We start from the raw sequence: 22577 nt of genomic DNA on the forward strand, positions 1-22577 counted from the left end.
AGAACACAGACGAAAACAGCAATATACAGACGAATCAGATGATTAAACATGATCTTAAAATATATTTTATAATTTATTTTTTTGTAATCATTATTTTTAATACTTTCTGCTGACACTAGGTGGGGCTGTGTGGGCTACCTACCTACCTACCTACCTACCTACCTACCTACCTACCTACCTACCTACCTACCTACCTACCTACCTACCTACCTACCTACCTACCTACCTACCTACCTACCTACCTACCTACCTACCTACCTACATCCATCCACCTACCGACCGACCTATCTATCTATCTATCTATCTATCTATCTATCTATCTATCTATCTATCCATCTATCTATCCATCCGTCCGTCGGTCCGTCTGTCTATCTATCTATCTATCTATCTATCTATCCATCTATCTATCTATCTATCTATCTATCTATCTATCTATCTATCTATCTATCTATCTATCTATCTATCTATCTATCTATCTATCCATCGGTCTGTCTATCTATCTATCTATCTATCTATCTATCTATCTATCTATCTATCTATCCATCTATCTATCTATCTATCTATCTATCTATCTATCCATCTATCTATCTATCTATCTATCTATCTATCTATCTATCTAAACCATGCGGATCTCAGAAGCTCCTGTCTCTTTCTCAATAACATATATTCAGTCACATGGTTTCAGATGACACTCCAGTACATGACAGGCTTTTCTAAAAACCAAGACGTGACTTCGGAGGGAAAGTCTGGACTCCCAATATAATCCGCCTTTCTCTCAACCACGCCTTGAATTCTGCTCAGGACCTAAAAACAGAGTGAGGAGTGAGACCCCTTTCAGGATTAGAGCTCTGAACCATCAAGTGCCCCCAACAGCTGTGACCCCCCCCCCCCCTTTCTATGGATTACCCCCATCAGACTTCAGATAGAAATACGAGCAGAGTTCATGTTGCCGCGTCCACTTTTGGCCCCTGGTTCATCCCAGAGGCTTCAGGAGAATCAGCTAAACCAACAGGGCCTAATTCAGATCTTTATTAAAGGTCTCATTTCAGAGATGAGTCGTTCGCTCTCCACGAGAACTCTTCCCACACGAGTCGCCCGAATCAGATCCACGCTGTAATTAGACAGAAATACATGTGCATCACACATTTAGTGAGCAAGTGTGTGTGAGCTGTGAAAATAAGCCTTGGGTTTATTATGGGAAATGTTTATTTGGGAAAACCAGTGGCTGATTATATTCCTGGTTTTGATTCTTGGGAAGAAGCTGGAGAGAAAATATCAAAACAGAATAAATCTAATCAGAATCTGCTTTTTGTTTCACGGAGGGAACATTGGGAAAATAAATGAAGTAGGCTAACATATTAAATAAAGAGGCAAGCACACATGTGATACAAATTGGTTGATTATATACATATTTGTATTTTATTTTGTCTTTTTATCTGTCTTAAATAACTTTAACTTCTTATGCTTGAATACATATCTTAATTTTTGTCAATCTTGTATTGCACATTATTTCTTTAATATGGTCAAATAAACATTTGTATTTTATTTTATCTTTTCATTGGAATTGTTACTATAACTTCTTGTGTTTAAATAAATAGCTTAAGTTTTACTGTACATTCTTAATTACCTTCTTATGTCGTTAACACTATCTTTGATTGTATGTAGTGTAGCACTCCACACTTTATTTTCCATTAGTTTACAGAAAGGTCGGAACAACTTCATCACATGCTACTCAAGCTAGAATGACAACAAACCACAGGTGCGCTCGCTAACATGTCCGTGTCACAACACACTCTATAACACAGTGAAGTATGTCCCGTAATGTTCCACCACAGTAGTTTATTTGACTTAAAAGAAGATTTCTTAATTTGTATTAAGCACACTCATACTTTAACTTACCTTCTTATGTTTTTATACATATTTTTTAATAAATGTTTGTATTTATTGACTATGTATTTCATTCAGCAACTGTCACAAAACCCTCTGTCCTCGTTGATAAATTATGATAAATGACGTATTTTGATTATGTTACGAAACCAGGATAAAAAATAAGATGCATTGTAAAAAGTTAGTGCCAGTTAAAAGTATATATTGCATTAAAAGAGTGCATAAATCCTGCATTTCAGTGACAACCTGCAGAGATAAAGAGCTGCAGGATTATCCTTCATTGACTTTAACAGCAGCTACAGCCACATAAGATAACAGCGAGATAAAATCGAAAGCAGGATTTGGGTGCATTGTTCCTCTGGTTAATAATCCTCCGGATAAGAAAGTCTCTAAACTGAAAAGTGACCACATTTTAAACCACAAAGTAAACATGTTCTCAGAGACAGGTCAATGGATTAGAAGTGTCCTCCTCTTTTTTTTTAGGAAACCACAGACTCCTCCTCCTCTGTGGGAACTCCCTTCAGCTGAGGAGGAGAGAGAGGAGGTTTCCCGCAGATCATTGAGGACGCGCAGAGGAGCGTTTAGACACCAAGCGAAGAGTCACAGGGATGCACTTTTAGCCCCAAATACACCTCTGTTTTCACGCTTCATCTGTGGACTCAACACTTGGACACTTTCCCCGTCTTCAAACCCAACTTTAGTGGATTAATTATTTAAAAAATGCGCTTGGAACGGTTCCGCGTAAAGACGCCGGGGACTGGAGCCATGCTCGCCCGCTGCCTGCTCTCTTTCTGCGGGCTTCTGCTCTCTGTTTCCCGGCCCGGGGAGGCGTTCAACCTGGATGTGGAGAACCCGGCTGTGTACACCGGACCAAATGGGAGCTACTTCGGATACTCTGTGGACTTTTATTTGGCTGATTCTGCCAGGTGAGTCCCTTTTTAAAACACACTTTTTATATTCAAAATGTAACTTTTTAAGCAACAAGTTCCTCCACGCTGAAACATTTAGAAGAAAGTGAACACCGTTTTGTGCGCAAACTTTCCCCCTGTTTTAAGGTTTTTACAAAAGGGAATCATGTGTGGGAGACTTGTTTAATCAGCTTTTGTGCCAATGCTGTGATCTCTGTCTGCACACAGCTCTCTGTAATTCAATCAATTCAGGAAATTGCATTGTGCAAGTCCTACGTTAATATAAAAGAGTGGCTATCATCATAAAACCCACAGACCTTTTCGATCCCTTCTTTAAATCCCGATCTTGTTGCCCTACCAAATGACATTTATTTCTGACCTTTTAACCTGAAAAGCCTTTTAGCTGCAGTCTCTCTCTGTGACACCCAGCTGCTCTGATTGTCTCGCATTCCTCCCTCTGAGATTTCTGGCATTTTTTAAGCAACTTAAACTGATGCATGCATGCCTGTGGTGAGGTCTAATACTCTGTGAGGAGAAATAACATGTCTGAGAGTTTATATCAGAGGAAAGAAAGCTGCATTTCTGCTACACATTGCAGAGGATCAGTGTTGTAAGAAGATCCTTTACTTAAGTCAAAGTACAAATACTATGGTCTTAAAATACTCCACTACACATAAAAGTCTTCATTTAAAAATGTACTTAAGGTACAAAAAGTAAAAGTACTCATTCTGCATGATGGTCCATTTCAGAATAATATGAAATACACAATAAGTGACCCCTGGATCTTTTCACATTACATTGTACGGGTTTTTTAATATTATCCTGTTTTTATACTTGCAAGAGCAATTACATATTGTAGTTTGTCAATGTGCACCAAATGTAAATACTTCAACTACTGTGTGTATTATGTACTGCATCGTCAGCATATCACATGTTTTTATATAAAGTATCTGTGAGGGTTATATACATGTAATGGAGTAAAAAGTACAATATTTGCCCTAAGATGCACTTAACTAAAATACTTGAGTACATGCACTTAGTTATTCTCCCCCACTGCAGAGGATGGGCTCCAGCTCTGTGTTACTCATCAGGAAAGTACTGCATTGTCAGCATATGACATGTTTTTATATGTTCAAAGTATCTGTGAGTGTTAAATAAATCTACTGGAGTAAAAAGTACAATATTTGCCCCAGGATGTATTTAACTAAAATACATGTACTTAGTTACTCTCCCCCACTGCAGAGGATGGGCTCCAGCTCTGTGTAATACTCGTCAGGAAAAAGGGCTTTTCTTTCCCTCAGACTTCCTGGCTGAGTCTGTGTCTGCAGAGCTACACCAGCGAGCACGCTGGGATTTCAGAGAGGGCTTTGTGCCGAGAAGCAGCTCTGGTTTCCCTGTTTCTCCTCCCCCACTCCCCCCCCCCCCCCCCCCCTTATATCTCCCCCTGACCCTGTCTCTTTAATAAACCATTCCTGGGAAGCAGGGGATTCACTTCAGGATGGAGGGATGATTTATTATAATGATAATAATACATTTCATTTATATAGCACACTTTAAAAACAACGTCACCTAAAGGTGCTATCTAAGGAGCATATTGAATAAAATATGGTAACATAAAAAAAGGTTAGAAATAAAATAAAGGCCAGTCAGTAAAATGCGGTGCGGAACAGGAGGGTCTTCAGGCTTCTTAAAAACTGAGAGATGCAGAAGTCTGTTCTCTGGAAAGTGATTCCACAGATGATTTATGGATTCATGAACCCCTCTTCTTCCTCACTTCCTCCTCTGCTGATGATGTCATTCTGAAGGGATTTTTAATTCTCCCCCCACCTCCACCACTGTCTAGCCTCCCCCCCACCCCCCCCCATATCATCATCTTCTCCTCGGCTCACTAACTGTGAGACACGCTGAGCTCACGTCATCCTTCTGATGACTTAATCTGAACTTCTCTCCGTGCTCCTGGGGGGAGGCGGTGAGATAATGTGCGGGACAGGAATGATGTTGAAGCCTCGTCTCACTGCCCTGTAATTCACAGTGGTGTAATGCAATAAAGTACATTTACTCAAGTACTGTACTTCAGTATGAGTTTGTAGTACTTGTATCCAAGCAAAAATAGATTTCTTTACTCCACTACAGTTTTCTGTATCTATATTTAGACGCTATTTTACTAAAAGGGGTCCTCTCCTGCTGATGTTCAGGTATATATTAGTATGTAGTGTCTCTACTTTAAAGAGTCCTCTCCTGCTGATGTTCAGGTATATTAGTATGTAGTGTCTCTACTTTAAAGAGTCCTCTCCTGCTGATGTTCAGGTATATTAGTATGTAGTGTCTCTACTTTAAAGAGTCCTCTCCTGCTGATGTTCAGGTGTATAGTATATCAGTATGTAGTGTTTCTACTTTAAAGAGTCCTCTCCTGCTGATGTTCAGGTATATATCAGTATGTAGTGTCTCTACTTTAAAGAGTCCTCTCCTGCTGATGTTCAGGTGTATATCAGTATGTAGTGTTTCTACTTTAAGAGTCCTCTCCTGCTGATGTTCAGGTGTATAGTATATCAGTATGTAGTGTTTCTACTTTAAAGAGTCCTCTCCTGCTGATGTTCAGGTGTATATCAGTATGTAGTGTCTCTACTTTAAAGAGTCCTCTCCTGCTGATGTGCAGGTGTATATCAGTATGTAGTGTTTCTACTTTAAAGAGTCCTCTCCTGCTGATGTTCAGGTGTATATCAGTATGTAGTGTTTCTACTTTAAAGAGTCCTCTCCTGCTGATGTTCAGGTGTATAGTATATCAGTATGTAGTGTTTCTACTTTAAAGAGTCCTCTCCTGCTGATGTTCAGGTGTATAGTATATCAGTATGTAGTGTTTCTACTTTAAAGAGTCCTCTCCTGCTGATGTTCAGGTGTATATCAGTATGTAGTGTCTCTACTTTAAAGAGTCCTCTCCTGCTGATGTTCAGGTGTATATCAGTATGTAGTGTTTCTACTTTAAAGAGTCCTCTCCTGCTGATGTTCAGGTGTATATCAGTATGTAGTGTTTCTACTTTAAAGAGTCCTCTCCTGCTGATGTTCAGGTGTATATCAGTATGTAGTGTGTCTACTTTAAAGAGTCCTCTCCTGCTGATGTTCAGGTGTATATCAGTATGTAGTGTCTCTACTTTAAAGAGTCCTCTCCTGCTGATGTTCAGGTGTATAGTATATGTGTATGTAGTATCTCTACTTTAAAGAGTCCTCTCCTGCTGATGTTCAGGTATATTAGTATGTAGTGTCTCTACTTTAAAGAGTCCTCTCCTGCTGATGTTCAGGTATATTAGTATGTAGTGTCTCTACTTTAAAGAGTCCTCTCCTGCTGATGTTCAGGTGTATAGTATATCAGTATGTACTACATACTGATATACACCTGAACATCAGCAGGAGAGGACTCTTTAAAGTAGAGACACTACATACTGATATACACCTGAACATCAGCAGGAGAGGACTCTTTAAAGTAGAAACACTACATACTATGTAGTGTTTCTACTTTAAAGAGTCCTCTCCTGCTGATGTTCAGGTGTATATCAGTATGTAGTGTCTCTACTTTAAAGAGTCCTCTCCTGCTGATGTTCAGGTGTATATCAGTATGTAGTGTTTCTACTTTAAAGAGTCCTCTCCTGCTGATGTTCAGGTGTATAGTATATCAGTATGTAGTGTTTCTACTTTAAAGAGTCCTCTCCTGCTGATGTTCAGGTGTATATCAGTATGTAGTGTCTCTACTTTAAAGAGTCCTCTCCTGCTGATGTTCAGGTGTATATCAGTATGTAGTGTCTCTACTTTAAAGAGTCCTCTCCTGCTGATGTTCAGGTGTATATCAGTATGTAGTGTTTCTACTTTAAAGAGTCCTCTCCTGCTGATGTTCAGGTGTATATCAGTATGTAGTGTTTCTACTTTAAAGAGTCCTCTCCTGCTGATGTTCAGGTGTATATCAGTATGTAGTGTCTCTACTTTAAAGAGTCCTCTCCTGCTGATGTTCAGGTGTATATCAGTATGTAGTGTTTCTACTTTAAAGAGTCCTCTCCTGCTGATGTTCAGGTGTATATCAGTATGTAGTGTTTCTACTTTAAAGAGTCCTCTCCTGTTGATGTTCAGGTGTATATCAGTATGTAGTGTCTCTACTTTAAAGAGTCCTCTCCTGCTGATGTTCAGGTGTATATCAGTATGTCGTGTCTCTACTTTAAAGAGTCCTCTCCTGCTGATGTTCAGGTGTATATCAGTATGTAGTGTCTCTACTTTAAAGAGTCCTCTCCTGCTGATGTTCAGGTGTATATCAGTATGTAGGGTCTCTACTTTAAAGAGTCCTCTCCTGCTGATGTTCAGGTGTATATCAGTATGTAGTGTCTCTACTTTAAAGAGTCCTCTCCTGCTGATGTTCAGGTGTACATCAGTATGTAGTGTCTCTACTTTAAAGAGTCCTCTCCTGCTGATGTTCAGGTGTATGTCAGTATGTAGTGTCTCTACTTTAAAGAGTCCTCTCCTGTTGATGTTCAGGTGTATATCAGTATGTAGTGTCTCTACTTTAAAGAGTCCTCTCCTGCTGATGTTCAGGTGTATATCAGTATGTAGTGTTTCTACTTTAAAGAGTCCTCTCCTGTTGATGTTCAGGTGTATATCAGTATGTAGTGTCTCTACTTTAAAGAGTCCTCTCCTGCTGATGTTCAGGTGTATATCAGTATGTCGTGTCTCTACTTTAAAGAGTCCTCTCCTGCTGATGTTCAGGTGTATATCAGTATGTAGTGTCTCTACTTTAAAGAGTCCTCTCCTGATGATGTTCAGGTGTATATCAGTATGTAGTGTCTCTACTTGAAAGAGTCCTCTCCTGCTGATGTTCAGGTGTATATCAGTATGTAGTGTCTCTACTTTAAAGAGTCCTCTCCTGCTGATGTTCAGGTGTATATCAGTATGTCGTGTCTCTACTTTAAAGAGTCCTCTCCTGCTGATGTTCAGGTGTATATCAGTATGTAGTGTCTCTACTTTAAAGAGTCCTCTCCTGATGATGTTCAGGTGTATATCAGTATGTAGTGTCTCTACTTTAAAGAGTCCTCTCCTGCTGATGTTCAGGTGTATATCAGTATGTAGTGTCTCTACTTTAAAGAGTCCTCTCCTGCTGATGTTCAGGTGTACATCAGTATGTAGTGTCTCTACTTTAAAGAGTACTCTCCTGCTGATGTTCAGGTGTTAGTCAGTATGTAGTGTCTCTACTTTAAAGAGTCCTCTCCTGCTGATGTTCAGGTGTATGTCAGTATGTAGTGTCTAAACTGTGACGTTTACATGCCCAAAAACCAACAGGAAGGGAAAACCCTAGAAAGCATACACTGAATGCAGGAATTGCTACTCTAATTCCACCTCTGGTAATTTCCATGTACTTAAAAGTCAAACGACACAAAACAGGAGACATTTAGGAACTCATCGCTTTATCTTCAAGCCACACGCATCTGAAAACTGTCATTCACAGTTTCAGAGAACATATCAGTGACATAATATCTCTTTTTTTCCCATCGAATCACCGTCATCACCCAAAGTCAGGGTTGAAAGGAAATGATGAGCTGCTCTTCCCACAAGACATGTTATTCATCACTTTAAAGAGGCAATGTTCTGCTTTTTAGGCTTTCCCTTTCCTGTAGTGTGTTCTGTAGGACTCTTTAAAGTGGAGACACTACATACTGATATACACCTGAACATCAGCAGGAGAGGACTCTTTAAAGTAGAGACACTACATACTGATATACACCTGAACATCAGCAGGAGAGGACTCTTTAAAGTAGAGACACTACATACTGATATACACCTGAACATCAGCAGGAGAGGACTCTTTAAAGTAGAGACACTACATACTGATATACACCTGAACATCAGCAGGAGAGGACTCTTTAAAGTAGAGACACTACATACTGATATACACCTGAACATCAACAGGAGAGGACTCTTTAAAGTAGAGACACTACATACTGATATACACCTGAACATCAGCAGGAGAGGACTCTTTAAAGTGGAGACACTACATACTGATATACACCTGAACATCAGCAGGAGAGGACTCTTTAAAGTAGAGACACTACATACTGATATACACCTGAACATCAGCAGGAGAGGACTCTTTAAAGTAGAGACACTACATACTGATATACACCTGAACATCAGCAGGAGAGGACTCTTTAAAGTAGAGACACTACATACTGATATACACCTGAACATCAGCAGGAGAGGGACTCTTTAAAGTAGAGACACCACATACTGATATACACCTGAACATCAACAGGAGAGGACTCTTTAAAGTAGAGACACTACATACTGATATACACCTGAACATCAACAGGAGAGGACTCTTTAAAGTAGAGACACTACATACTGATATACACCTGAACATCAGCAGGAGAGGACTCTTTAAAGTAGAGACACTACATACTGATATACACCTGAACATCAGCAGGAGAGGACTCTTTAAAGTAGAGACACTATACGGATATATACCTGAACATCAGCAGGAGAGGACTCTTTAAAGTAGAGACACTATAACATACTTATATGAACCTGAAGATTAACTTCATATGTCCTCTTTAAAATAAACGATGGATGGCAGAAGTTGAGACAAGGCAGGGATTCTTCTCCCATAAACCCTTCTGACAGCTACATGAACACAAAGCTTCACTTTCTCCCAGTTTGACCATCAACTTGACAATACGTTTATAAATGTGTCTCTGTCATGCCCCTCGGCTCGACGTAATGAAATTAAGTTTGGACAGACGGCCACCATGGAAGAACGCCTGAGGACACACTGTCAGAGACACACAGGAAGAGAGCACCATATATGTATATAAGTGTGTGTGGTCCAAAGTACATTTACTCACTGTAAACTTAGGTACAATTTCAAGCTACTCATACTTATAATTTCCTTGCTTCTTCATACTTATACTCCTCTACATCACAGAAAGAGATATTGCACTACATTTAGCTTTTTTGCAGACAAAGATTTATAGTGTTTTTAAAATAATTTCCTACAGTTAAAAATCGTGTTGGGCTGGCTATGGGATGATTGATCTAAACACTGCTTTCTAGCTAGCTAACGTTGTCAGAAAACTGTCCAATAATGTATGTAATGCCTCGTTTTAATCACATTTAACAATAGTCCCAGATGTAATTGTGTAATTGAGTGTGGGTCCCTCATCTTTGAGTTGATTAGTTATTCTTATTCCATCTATGGGGCATTAAAGCTCGCCTTGTCCACACACGCTGCTTTGCTAGCGATGTGTGTTTAGCATGTAGCTTTTGCCCACCATCACTCTGCGGTGTAACGCTTGTTTTCACACACACAGATTGTGCATATTAGGACATCAAATCAAGCCAAAGTTACCCAAAGAGCACCTCACATAAAACTCTGTGAGTCCAGGAAGATATCCCACCCAAACATCTTTGAACTGAGTGCTCTCTCGGTGCCTGGCGGCGATACGGGAGGATCATCCTTCAGATAGAGGGGGTCGAAAGGTCGAGGCTGTAAATAATAACATACCCGGCCTGCAGTGAAGGGAATCTGCAGACAAATCATGGTGCATGCTGGACCTTGAAACATAGATTTTAAATACTTTTTTTTATAGAAAGTGTGGTGATCAGAGGTGGGAAGTAGTGGAGTACAAATACTTCGTTACTGTACTTAAGTACATGATTCTAATATCAGTACTTTACTCCTCTACTTTATTTTCTGACGACTTTTTACTTTGGACTTCTTACATGTTGAACACAAATACCTGTAACTTTCTACTTCTTACATGTTGACTTCTTACATGTTGAACTCAAATACCTGTTCTTTCTACTTCTTACATGTTGAACACAAATACCTGTACTTTCTACTTCTTACATGTTGAACTCAAATACCTGTACTTTCTACTTCTTACATGTTGAACACAAATACCTGTACTTTCTACTTCTTACATGTTGAACACAAATACCTGTACTTTCTACTTCTTACATGTTGAACACAAATACCTGTACTTTCTACTTCTTACATGTTGAACTCAAATACCTGTACTTTCTACTTCTCTCATTTTCCAAACAGCTGGTTCCTTTAGTCTGAATGTGTGTTTAGTGCGTGATCATTATTCTTTAGAGTCATTGCGTGCCTATTGATTTGAACGCGATCCGTGTATCCATCATTTCCTGGTCTTCTCTAAAGAAGAGGGACCAATGGAAACGTTGTCATGTTGCCGTTGTTCAGCATGGAAACATTCATTAGCTAACAATGACATTATTGTTCTATTAATATAAAGGGAGGTCAGGTACTCTTTAAAGCAGCTGCTAGTTACGGGTACTTTTTACTGAAGTACATTTCAAAGCCTCTTTACTTTGACTTGAGTAAAGAAGTTTAGTCAGTACTTCTACTTTTACCAGAGTATTTTTAAACACGAGTATCTGTACTTCTACTTGAGGAAAGGATGTGTGTGTGCTGATGTGTTCCAGTCTCTGCTTGTGTTTCAGTGTCGGTGAATTAAGGATTTTTTGGCCATGACGACACTTGGCGGGGTCACTGTCCATGGAGGTCACTCTCCTGAAGTTTACCCTCTCTCACAGGGTTAGAGCAATATTGACTTTGGACTCGGGTCTCTTTTGGCCACTAAAAGCTGTGTGTGTTTTCTCTGTGTCCAGTCAGTGTTGCCTGGTTTTAAATCAAGGGTGTATATTTTAGCTGCCAAGCTTTTTCTCTGCAGGTCTTTAAGAGCGCAGACAATGAGGCTCTTTGTGAAACTGTTTACTGTTTTCCATTTTAGCACTATGACTCACTTCTTTTTTTTATTTACTGGCCTTCTGAGGATTTTCTCTGTGCTCACCTATGATAATCAAGCCAGTGTCTGTGAAGGTCTCAAACATAACGTCTAGCTTTTGCTCCGGTCTGCTGGTGAAAGGGGGCTTTAAATAGAGTGTGTGTGTGTGTGTGGCCTAGCATTACTATACTTGTGGGGACCTACATCTGTTTACACAGTCACGTGTGGGGACTCGCCTCCCTTATGGGGACAAATTGGAGGTCCCCATGAGGGGGATCATTAATTTTAGGGTGAAGACTTGGTTAAGGGTTAGGGTTAGGCATGTGTTGGTTATGGTTAAGGTTAGGATAAGTCTCCAGGAAATGCATGTAAGTCAATGTAGTGTGTGTGTGTGTGTGTGTGTGTGTGTGTGTGTGTGTGTGTGTGTGTGTGTGTGTGTGTGTGTGTGTGTGTGTGTGTGTGTGTGTGTGTGTGTGTGGTGTGTGTGTGTGTGTGTGTGTGTGTGTGTGTGTGTGTGTGTGTGTGTGTGTGTGTGTGTGTGTGTGTGTGTGTGTGTGTGTGTGTGTGTGTGTGTGTGTGTGTGTGTGCTGACGGGGCGTTTAAAGACCCCGATGTCACGTAGGAAAAAGCCCCGAGGACGTCACGTCTGAGTGAGTCGTCGGTCGGGGTCGTTGTGACTCAGACGTCAGATTTAATCTCTGACTGCAGCTCTGTTTTAACCCCGGGGCACAAAGTGATTCACATGGTAACCTGATAACGGCTCTGCTTTAAATAGCAATGAGCTCATCGTCCCAAATTCAAATCAGCATCACATCTCCTGAACCAGAAGCACGTTTATTGCGTTGCTCCCCCGGGGGTTAAAGCATGTATCATCCCTCAACACCTTAAATTGCTGCTACTCGTTGTAAGCCATGGTTGTGTTCTTATGTCTTATTCTAATGTGTGCTTTTCTTCTCTGTATTTATAGCTCACTATATATTATTGCATTCCTCTTTTACCTGCTATACGCCACTAATACAGGAATTATGATACACATACAAGGAATTTGTTTTGGTGTGAAATATTTCATACATAAATACAGTTGGAGCCATTTTGATGTAGAGAATAAACAAAAATAGAAGTATTTAAAAACCTATCTTAGAAAACTAAAAATACATAAAAAATTCAATTAAATACAGTTTATTGATATTAAATTGGGAAATAGTTTTGTCAACCATTCACAGGTATTACACAGAATTAAAAATATAATAAAATAACATATCAGAATACCTTTATTCGTCCCACAGAGGAGGAATTTACAAAATCATCAACACATACAATAAGCGTATACATGTCAACTGTAGAATATATATATTATATATCAATAGAGTTTCTAAAGAAGCCACAATCTAAACAAAGATACAGAATGAAGTTTGTTAATTGCAGCCAAGAAATGAGACGCCACCTCTGCTCCCTACTGTGTGTGAGTGTTTGGGTTGTGGGGGGGGCACAGACGGAGTGTTTCAACAGCTGCCCCCCCCCCCCCCCCAACATGTTTAATACAACAGCCTCTCTGTGGAGGTGAGAGAGACCCCCCGGTGAGCTGGGCATTATGTAGAGGTGTGAAGCAGCCGCTGTTAAACTCCTGCAGGACCACTGGTAAAGGGGGAGGGGGGGGGGGGGGGGGGCACACAGGGTGTACTTTGGGGGGTGAGAACAGTTTGGTATGAAGCAGCAGTGTTGGGGTAGTTACTCTAAAAAAGTAATGTAATACACATTACTAGTTACTTCAGAAAAAGTCATACCTTACTTTACAATATTACTCACTGCTGAAAGTAATAAGTTACACGACTAGTTACATTACTTTTGGACTACTACCATAAATCAAATAACAATATAATGTTAAACCTTATTAAACCCAGATCAGCACACATCCTTAATCTAATAATCCTGAACACAGACCTCTGTTTCTCTTGTTTGAACATCATGTTTTCTTTAGTTCAGTTTCCATCATAACACTGTGAGCGCAAGAGAAAAGGGACGTTTGATTTATTTGTCTGTCCTCCCGTAATGCAGATAGTTGAAGACCTTAAAGTAACACAAGCAACCACATGACTTTGTTCTTAGTAACTGTAATGTAATTGCTGCTTTTTTTGACAGTAACATGTAACTGCATTACTGCCAAATGTAATCTGATTACAGTAACAAGCTACTTAGTGTTCGTTACTTAACTCCACTACAACTCATGTTGATGTGAAAATGTGACGGGATGTTTTAAATGTTTCCCTCGTCATGCATGCTTGGAGGTTTCATTCAGGGCAGCTGCTGGTTTTCACACATTAACGGCCCGTCCACACTACAGCTTCGACAGCTTCAAAAACGGTTTCCAACGCGTCTGCCCATTCACTTTGAATGGGGTGACGTCACTTTTCGACGAACTGCATTGTGGGAAGCAGAGCGGAGCTTTCCTGGCGTTTCAGGCTGCAAAAGTTGAGCAATGTTCAACTTTTGAAGTTTCTGAAGCTTTCGGTGGAAGCGTCAGCCAATCAAATCATATGCCAGTACAAGCTCTAGCCAATCAAACCGCTGCTTGTGTGTCCGGGGCGGGAGATTCATGTGATTGGTTGTTTGTCGAGCTTCAGACACGCCCAGCTCCAAGCTTTTTTTTAAGCTGTAGTGTGGCGTGCGTTGAAGCTTGCCGGCGGGCGTGTCTGAAGCTCGACCAACAACCAATCACATGAATCTCCCGCCCCGGACACACAAGCACGCGGTTTGATTGGCTAGAGCTTGTACTGGCAAGTGATTTGATTGGCTGACGCTTCCGTCGAAGCAACGGAGGCAAAGCGCCGCGACAGAACCACAATGCATTTTGACGTCACCCCATTCAAAGTGAATGGGAAGCGGCGTTGAAGTTTCAACGCACGCCTCCATGTGGACGGGCCGTAACACCAATCAAGACTTCATAATAACAATGTAATACTGCCACAGAGGGGTGAGGGATGAGAGGATATAGGTGTTCAGGATAGAGCTGCATGGATGAGTCAGGTAATCGCTGAGTGAACGGACAGAATCTCTAACTTTTCTGTTAGTTTTAAAGGAGCTTTTATTGCAAAAATGCCAGAAAATGCTGTTTCCAGCGTCTGAAATAAGGAAATGTATTCTTTTCTTTCTTTTAAAGTGAACATCTTTCAAACCTTAGAGAAATTGACTTTAAATTATTTCATTCATAATAAAAACAATAGTTAGTCGAAGCTCTAAAGAATATTGTGGTTTGCTGTTTCGTGTTCTTGGTGACGTCCAGCAGCTGCACAGTAGCGTTAAATCTTCTTGTTGAAACTGTAAGTTAGATACTGGCTCATTTTCCCCCGAGTGACGATAAACAGCATTGTTTGGCTGCAGCTCTTCTGATTTGCAGCCCACCTGTCGCCCAACACTCTTATCCTTCAGAGGAAAATGATTTTGTGGATTTTCCTGCTGATGCAAAACTTAGAAAGTGTATTTAATATATAGAAAATAAAGATATCTGGTGGCTTTGCAGACTGAACCAGGCATGGAGGATGTGTTGGATGCATTTGAAAAACAGGGAATAACCTGGAAGGGGATGCAGGCATTTCAAAATGTAAGAACAAGTAACCACATGGAACTTTTTTATTGTGCATAAATCATTAAAAAGCCATTAAAGGGATAATTATGCCCTGACAAAGACCAGCGTTGTATGAAATATCTTTTTAATTATCTGGCCACTTTAATAAGTGTTTTTAATTCCCTGTGGTTTCTTCTTCTTCTACTTCTACATTTTGCATAGAACATTTGTTGAGAGGTTGGAGGACCACCAAATAATCAAAATAACCACATTTGGACACTGGACAGGACGGGTATTGAAAGTAGGGCGGCACACATTTGGAAAAAAATACCTAACTGTGTTTATTTTGACTATTGATTTAAGGCTTTGAACCAAAACCTATATAACGCACTACAGGAAAGGGAACACAACAAAAATCAGAATAGGGCTTCTTTAAGATGTAGTAGAGTGAAAGTACAAAGTTGAATTAAATGGAAATACACAATTTGAAAGAATTATCCTAAATGTAATTCCCAGATTTGTGGAATTTATTTGCAGGTTGAAAAATGCAAGACACAGATTCTTCTATCTGCTTCTCACAGCACCATGTGACCATTAAATATTGATGTGGAGACTCTCGGAAGTCTGCACACGCCATCCCAGCATGCACTGCTACTCTCATCATCTCAAGGAGTGTGTGTGTGTGTGTGTGTGTGTGTGTGTGTGTGTGTCTAGCTTCTGTCTGGCCTTGGCTCTGACCGGCTCCATGTGGTCTGCGAGCCGTCGTCCGTCATCCTCTCCGTGCTCTCAGCTGATCTCACTCTGAAAAGTCAATATTGCTTCAGGATGACATCATGCAATTACTCATTAATTTGTTCAACATGTCAACTGAAGCGTCCACTCCCCATTGATCCACGTATCACTTCATTATGCTGATGAGGTGATTCTGCAGAGAGATGTTTCCACAATATGTCAGTGGTTTCACCGAGGGGTGGGGGAGGGATATGGATTCATGTGAGAATAGATCTTTTGAGGTACTGAATGGATTCACAATGTCAAAACAAATCTATATTTAAAAAAGCTAGATATTGTTGCTGATGGACTTTAATATGCACCAAATCATAGTTATCTCTTATTGTGTGATTTCTGTTGTTGTTGAATATTCCAACAACAACCACCCTGTAACAAATAATATTAATAACACTTCATTTCCAGGAAGTCAAAATTCAATACCCCAGATCCCTTTTTGTAGAAGTGACAGCATCCAACCAAGAAGCGTTTGAGAAGTGTTTGAGAAGAGATAAAGATTTTTAAAAATCCCACATTTAAATAAGTACATTATTTCTTATCTACATTTCATAGTTCTCAATGAAAAACAAATACTATAAATAATTTACATTGTGCACAAAAACATTTTAATTCCAAGTTGCTCAACATGCAAGTCTACTCGCGCTTCTATTGGCTAGCTAGCGCTTCAACACATTGTACGTGATCGGCTAAGGGGCGGGACATCTCTAAGCGGTTGACCAATCACAACAGAGCCGGCCAGCTAACCAATCAGAGCAGACTGGGCTCTGGTTTCAGACGGAGGGTGAAAAGAGGTGCTGCAGCACAGGCAGTATGAGAAAAATACAGAACTTTTTGAACATTAAAACATGGAGACATGTAGAGACACTACATACTGATATACACCTGAACATCAGCAGGAGAGGACTCTTAAAGTAGATCAACCTACATACTTATAAACACCTAGACCTTTAGTCACCTGAAAACATCAGCAGGAGAGGACTCTTTAAAGTAGAGACACTACATACTGATATACACCTGAACATCAGCAGGAGAGGACTCTTTAAAGTAGAAACACTACATACTGATATACACCTGAACATCAGCAGGAGAGGACTCTTTAAAGGAGAGACACTATATACTGATATACACCTGAACATCAGCAGGAGAGGACTCTTTAAAGTAGAGACACTACATACTGATATACACCTGAACATCAGCAGGAGAGGACTCTTTAAAGTCGAGACACTACATACTGATATACACCTGAACATCAGCAGAAGAGGACTCTTTAAAGTAGAGACACTACATACTTATAAACACCTGAACATCAGCAGGAGAGGACTCTTTAAAGTAGAGACACTACATACTTATAAACACCTGAACATCAGCAGGAGAGGACTCTTTAAAGTAGAGACACTACATACTGATATACACCTGAACATCAGCAGGAGAGGACTCTTTAAAGTAGAGACACTACATACTGATATACACCTGAACATCAGCAGGAGAGGACTCTTTAAAGTAGAGACACTACATACTGATATACACCTGAACATCAGCAGGAGAGGACTCTTTAAAGTAGAGACACTACATACTGATATACACCTGAACATCAGCAGGAGAGGACTCTTTAAAGTAGAGACACTACATACTGATATACACCTGAACATCAGCAGGAGAGGACTCTTTAAAGTAGAGACACTACATACTGATATACACCTGAACATCAGCAGGAGAGGACTCTTTAAAGTAGAGACATTACATACTGAAATACACCTGATTTGTTTTTTGCTTTTTTACTTTTTCCACTACTTTACAGAGTCATATTGTATGTTAGAACCCCTTCAGATGATATACTCTGTCTGAAGGAGTTTATTCCAATGGTTACTATAGCCATGTTTGTAGTCATTTCTCCTGTGTGACTGAGTGCAGTGAAGGTCAGGTCTCTGCATCTCTTCACTGATATGGAACCACTTCAGTGTTTAATCAGGTGTTGATAGTACAGAGTAAACAGCGTATTTGTGCACATTTTACTTCTCTGTCGCTGAGGTATGTAGGCTACAACTTTTTCCCTTCTTCTACCATTTGCCCTCTCCACGGTTTATGACTGCAGCTGGTGACGCAGCCGGCTGAACAAACGTGATTTCCCCCCCTCTTTTTAGCTTAAAGCGGTTATAATGGTGTTCAAGTGACATCAGCTTTTTGCAGCTGGGTGAAAGACAATTAAATGTGGAATGAAGGAGGGGTAGCGGGGGGTAATGTTTGGAGGAATTTGCCCTCTCACAACCTCCCTCTGTAACCTCATCATAAAGCGCATTAGGCATGGATAATGTCACATCAGCAAGTTCCAGCACTCTGCATCACCCCTAATTTCTCAACGCCACATAAAACAGCGGTTACAGTCTGCCAATTGTGGTGAGGTGGGACATTTTATATTTTTCCTCTTGATTGCTTGAATGAGACTCCTCAGTTGCAGTTGAAGCTGTTTACACATTCCTCACATGCAGCCGGATCACTTACAGTAGTTTAATTAATGCTTAATTGTGATTTGGTGGAAGGGTGGAGCTCGTTAGTGGCTGCTGTGTGGCAGCCGGTGGGGTAAATGTGCTAGACGTGGTGAATGCTTTTCATCCTCAGCTCACACATTGCTCAAGTGTCTCTGTTGTGAAACGGGAATGATATCCATCCACATAATGCTGACAAACATGTTAACATGAGTTTAAATCAGTATCTAAAACATTTTTCCTTAAACCAGTAACCTGAAAATGTGCTTCTTCCTGCCCCCTTGTCTTGAAGTAAATGATTTTCTGAATGTGTTTTGGGTTGTTAGCCTTAAATAAGGTCTGTGGTTAACACAAGCTAGCCCAACATTAGCCGCCTTTAGCTTAACGGTGGTGACGTGAAGTCATGTGACCGTGCTGTAGTTCCTTTATAGCCCAACATTAGCCTCCTTTAGCTTAGCGGTGGTGACGTGAAGTCATGTGACCGTGCTGTAGTTCCCTTATAGCCCAACATTAGCCACCTTTAGCTTAGCGGTGGTGACGTGAAGTCATGTGACCGTGCTGTAGTTCCTTTATAGCCCAACATTAGCCGCCTTTAGCTTAGCGGTGGTGACGTGAAGTCATGTGACCGTGCTGTAGTTCCTTTATATCCAACATTAGCCACCTTTAGCTTAGCGGTGGTGACGTGAAGTCATGTGACCGTGCTGTAGTTCCTTTATAGCCCAACGATAGCTTTATACTTCAGAAATCATAAAGTGGTGTTAATAAATGGAGATTATCCTGCTGAACTAAATGCAAGTATCATAAACGTGTGTTTGCCACAGAGATTATTTCCTGCTATAAACCAAAATTGGGGAAATGCTGCCTTCAGGTTCCAACGAAGAAATACAACATCCCTGCATTACTCTAATGGTCATTGCTTTACAGGTGCATATTGCTTAGTGCTGATTTTAATCCCTTAATTAAATGTGCACATTCTTTTTTCTCCGCTCACTTTATCCACAGTGTGTGTCATTCAGCTGTGCATCACTCGTCCTCCATACAATATTAGCATAGCCATCCTCAGATTGAACTGCCCCTTCCTCCACAAAGGCGTTAGTAACGCAGCTCTCAGCAGACTGCAGCCAGAGCTTCATTAAATGCTTCACCTTTTGAGACACGGCTCGCAGATAAGGCTGAGGGCGGAGAAATGCCCGCTGATCCTCCCTAGATAAAGACTCATTAAATGCGAATTCCTCCTCACTTACAGCACATTCAGATCTCTATCATTCTGTTGCTGTGTCTGCACTTCTGTGTGACCGCCAGCTCGCTGATTAAAGAGCGATCTGCTTCTTATGTTATTTCCTGTATTTGTTCCCCTTTGAAAAGCTGCCATAAACAACTTCAGATCAGATCAAACTAAATATATATGCGTGTTCATGTTCCTCCATCGCTCGATTATTTCTCAAAGGATTTACATTATTCGATCTCTACCGAAGAGTAATAGAGCCAGGTATAACGGTAAAAGTCAGGGGGAAGATTTGAGTGTCAATAACAAAGTTGAACTTTCAGTTTTCAAAATAATTGCAAAATGTAATGTGTATTCTTGACAATTATCATTTTTTATCAACATTTATATTTAATTCTCCAAACACCATTTTCCCCATTTCTTTATTATTTTTCAGTTATTTTAATTTTATTAATACGTTTATTTATTTATTTTATTTTACTGTATTTTTTTACTTTTATATTTATTTATTTAACTTTAATTGTTTACTTTGCCAGGCATTAATATTTCAATCTTAACCTTATTATAATTTGTTTTAATCATTCTTAAACCCCCCCTCCCAAAAAAACCTCTACCTTTTGATTTTTTTTTTTTATATCACCTTCTTGATATGCAAAAGAAAAACACATAATCATTCAGTTAAAGGTGGAGTAGGTAAGTTTGAGAAACCGGCTCGAGATACACTTTTTGTTATATTCCATGGAATGCTCTTAACATCCCGATAGCAATGAATATCTTAAGTGCTTTGACAATAAATACATAATAAAAGTCATCTGTGGAAGCTGTAGTTCTGTAAAAAGCTCGACCAATCATCTGAGCCGGCCCGGCTAAAGTAACTAGATGGCCTACCTGTCTGTCAGCCTTCCATCTGTGCACAAACTTATCTCGTGCCCTCATTGGTCATGTGCACGTTCGTGTGTGTTGGAGGAGGGGCTCTGTAAGGAAGTGGCAGATTTTCTCTTGTTGTGTATTTTCAAATTCTAGCGCACTCGAGCTGGTTTCTCCAAAATGACCTACCCCACCTTGAAGAGTGTGCTGTATTGGTTCAGAACGGATTAACAGAGCGTGTCAGCTCATGTTAAATATTGACCGACTGCTTTCATACGTGTGTGAGAGGTTTGAGTCAGAGAGGGAAATCCTCCTTATTGAATCACAGCGAGGATCCCTGCAGGAAACCCTCTGTGATTCCCATTACTGAACCGGTGGAGATCTGCTCCTCTGAAGGGAAACTCCTGCAGCTGTGTTTGTAGTCTGAAAATCGTTCTTGTTCTCCATGACGTTTGTTTCTCCTCCTCTCGTTCAACACAAACCAGCACTTTCTGCTCCACATTTTTAGATCTCTTCTGAGGTATTAAGACCGCAGTACCGCTGAAATATTAAACCTCTGGTCTCTCTTTGTTCTACCATGTGTGTTTTCCAAACCCACGGATGATGAAATGATTTGAAAGCTGACCACCAACACTCTGGCGCACTTCTCTTAAACGTTCTTTTCCCATAACGTTCTTCATCTTCGTCTTCTGAGGTAATAAATGGGTTAATTGGGATTAATTATCCTGGATTACAAGACTGGGGAAGGTCCCCTTAGGGTGCAGGATGCTACGTTTAAACGTTCATGCACTACTGGAAGATGCAGGGCAGGATAGGGTGTGCTCTTCCTGTTTCTGAGCCCCAGAGACAGCGTCTGGTCTCAGGGTCCCTGAACTCTCTAACCCACAACCGTGTCTCATGCTGGTCGGGTCAAGTGGGTTCAGAGCGAGGGTAACGGCTACTTAACGGTTCTCCTATTATAGCCTACTGTTTTTCATCAATATATCACAGGTCTCAGATATACCTTGGTTGCTGATTGGCTAATGGTTACACAAGACAAAACATTATGACATCATAAAGTGGCCAAATTCTGATCAGCTCATTTTCAGACAAAAAGAGAGAGAATCTTTGTTCCTGAAACTTTCAGAGTCTCTTTCCACAGAGGGGACACACGTTGATGTAGAAGGACTGAGAGGGGACACATTGATGTAGAAGAGACATGAAGAAGAGGGGACACATGTTGATGTAGAAGAGACATGAAGAAGAGGGGACACATGTTGATGTAGAAGAGACATGAAGAAGAGGGGACACATGTTGATGTAGAAGAGACATGGAGAAGAGGGGATACATGTTGATGTAGAAGAGACATGAAGAAGAGGGGACACATGTTGATGTAGAAGAGACATGAAGAAGAGGGGACACATGTTGATGTAGAAGAGACATGAAGAAGAGGGGACACATGTTGATGTAGAAGAGACATGAAGAAGAGGGGACACATGTTGATGTAGAAGAGACATGAAGAAGAGGGGACACATGTTGATGTAGAAGAGACATGAAGAAGAGGGGACACATGTTGATGTAGAAGAGACATGAAGAAGAGGGGACACATGTTGATGTAGAGAGACATGAAGAAGAGGGGACACATGTTGATGTAGAGAGACATGAAGAAGAGGGGACACATGTTGATGTAGAAGAGACATGAAGAAGAGGGGGACACATGTTGATGTAGAAGAGACATGAAGAAGAGGGGACACATGTTGATGTAGAAGAGACATGAAGAAGAGGGGACACATGTTGATGTAGAAGAGGGGACATATGTTGATGTAGAAGAGACATGAAGAAGAGGATTTTGCACAATAGGGGACCTTTAAAACACATTATCCACAGACGTTAGCATGCTGAAATCTCAGTTCTCTCCATCATATCTTCTTCTCTTTCATGTGTTTCCTGTAGTCGTAAAGTTTAGCTCAGGAGCATCAAACTCATTTTAGTTCAGAGGTCAACTACAGCCACATTTCATCTGAAGTTGGCCAGACCAGTAAAATCATAACATAATAACCTATACAAACTCCAAAGTGTTACCTTTTGTTTCAGTGCAAA

The 22577-nt window shown here is 40.4% G+C and overlaps 1 protein-coding gene across 1 annotated transcript in view; it reads left to right on the forward strand.

The window, feature by feature from the left end:
• The first annotated feature begins 2425 nt into the window (after positions 1 to 2425).
• The window catches only part of itga5 (integrin, alpha 5 (fibronectin receptor, alpha polypeptide)), an 85551-nt gene continuing 65399 nt past the window's right edge, over positions 2426 to 22577 (forward strand). The window contains 1 exon segment of the mRNA XM_034209793.1: positions 2426 to 2813. Coding sequence (XP_034065684.1) covers positions 2608 to 2813 — 206 coding nt within the window. The 5' untranslated portion in view covers positions 2426 to 2607.

Source organism: Gymnodraco acuticeps, unplaced genomic scaffold (genome assembly GCF_902827175.1).
Source record: "Gymnodraco acuticeps unplaced genomic scaffold, fGymAcu1.1, whole genome shotgun sequence".
Lineage (NCBI taxonomy): Eukaryota > Metazoa > Chordata > Actinopteri > Perciformes > Bathydraconidae > Gymnodraco > Gymnodraco acuticeps.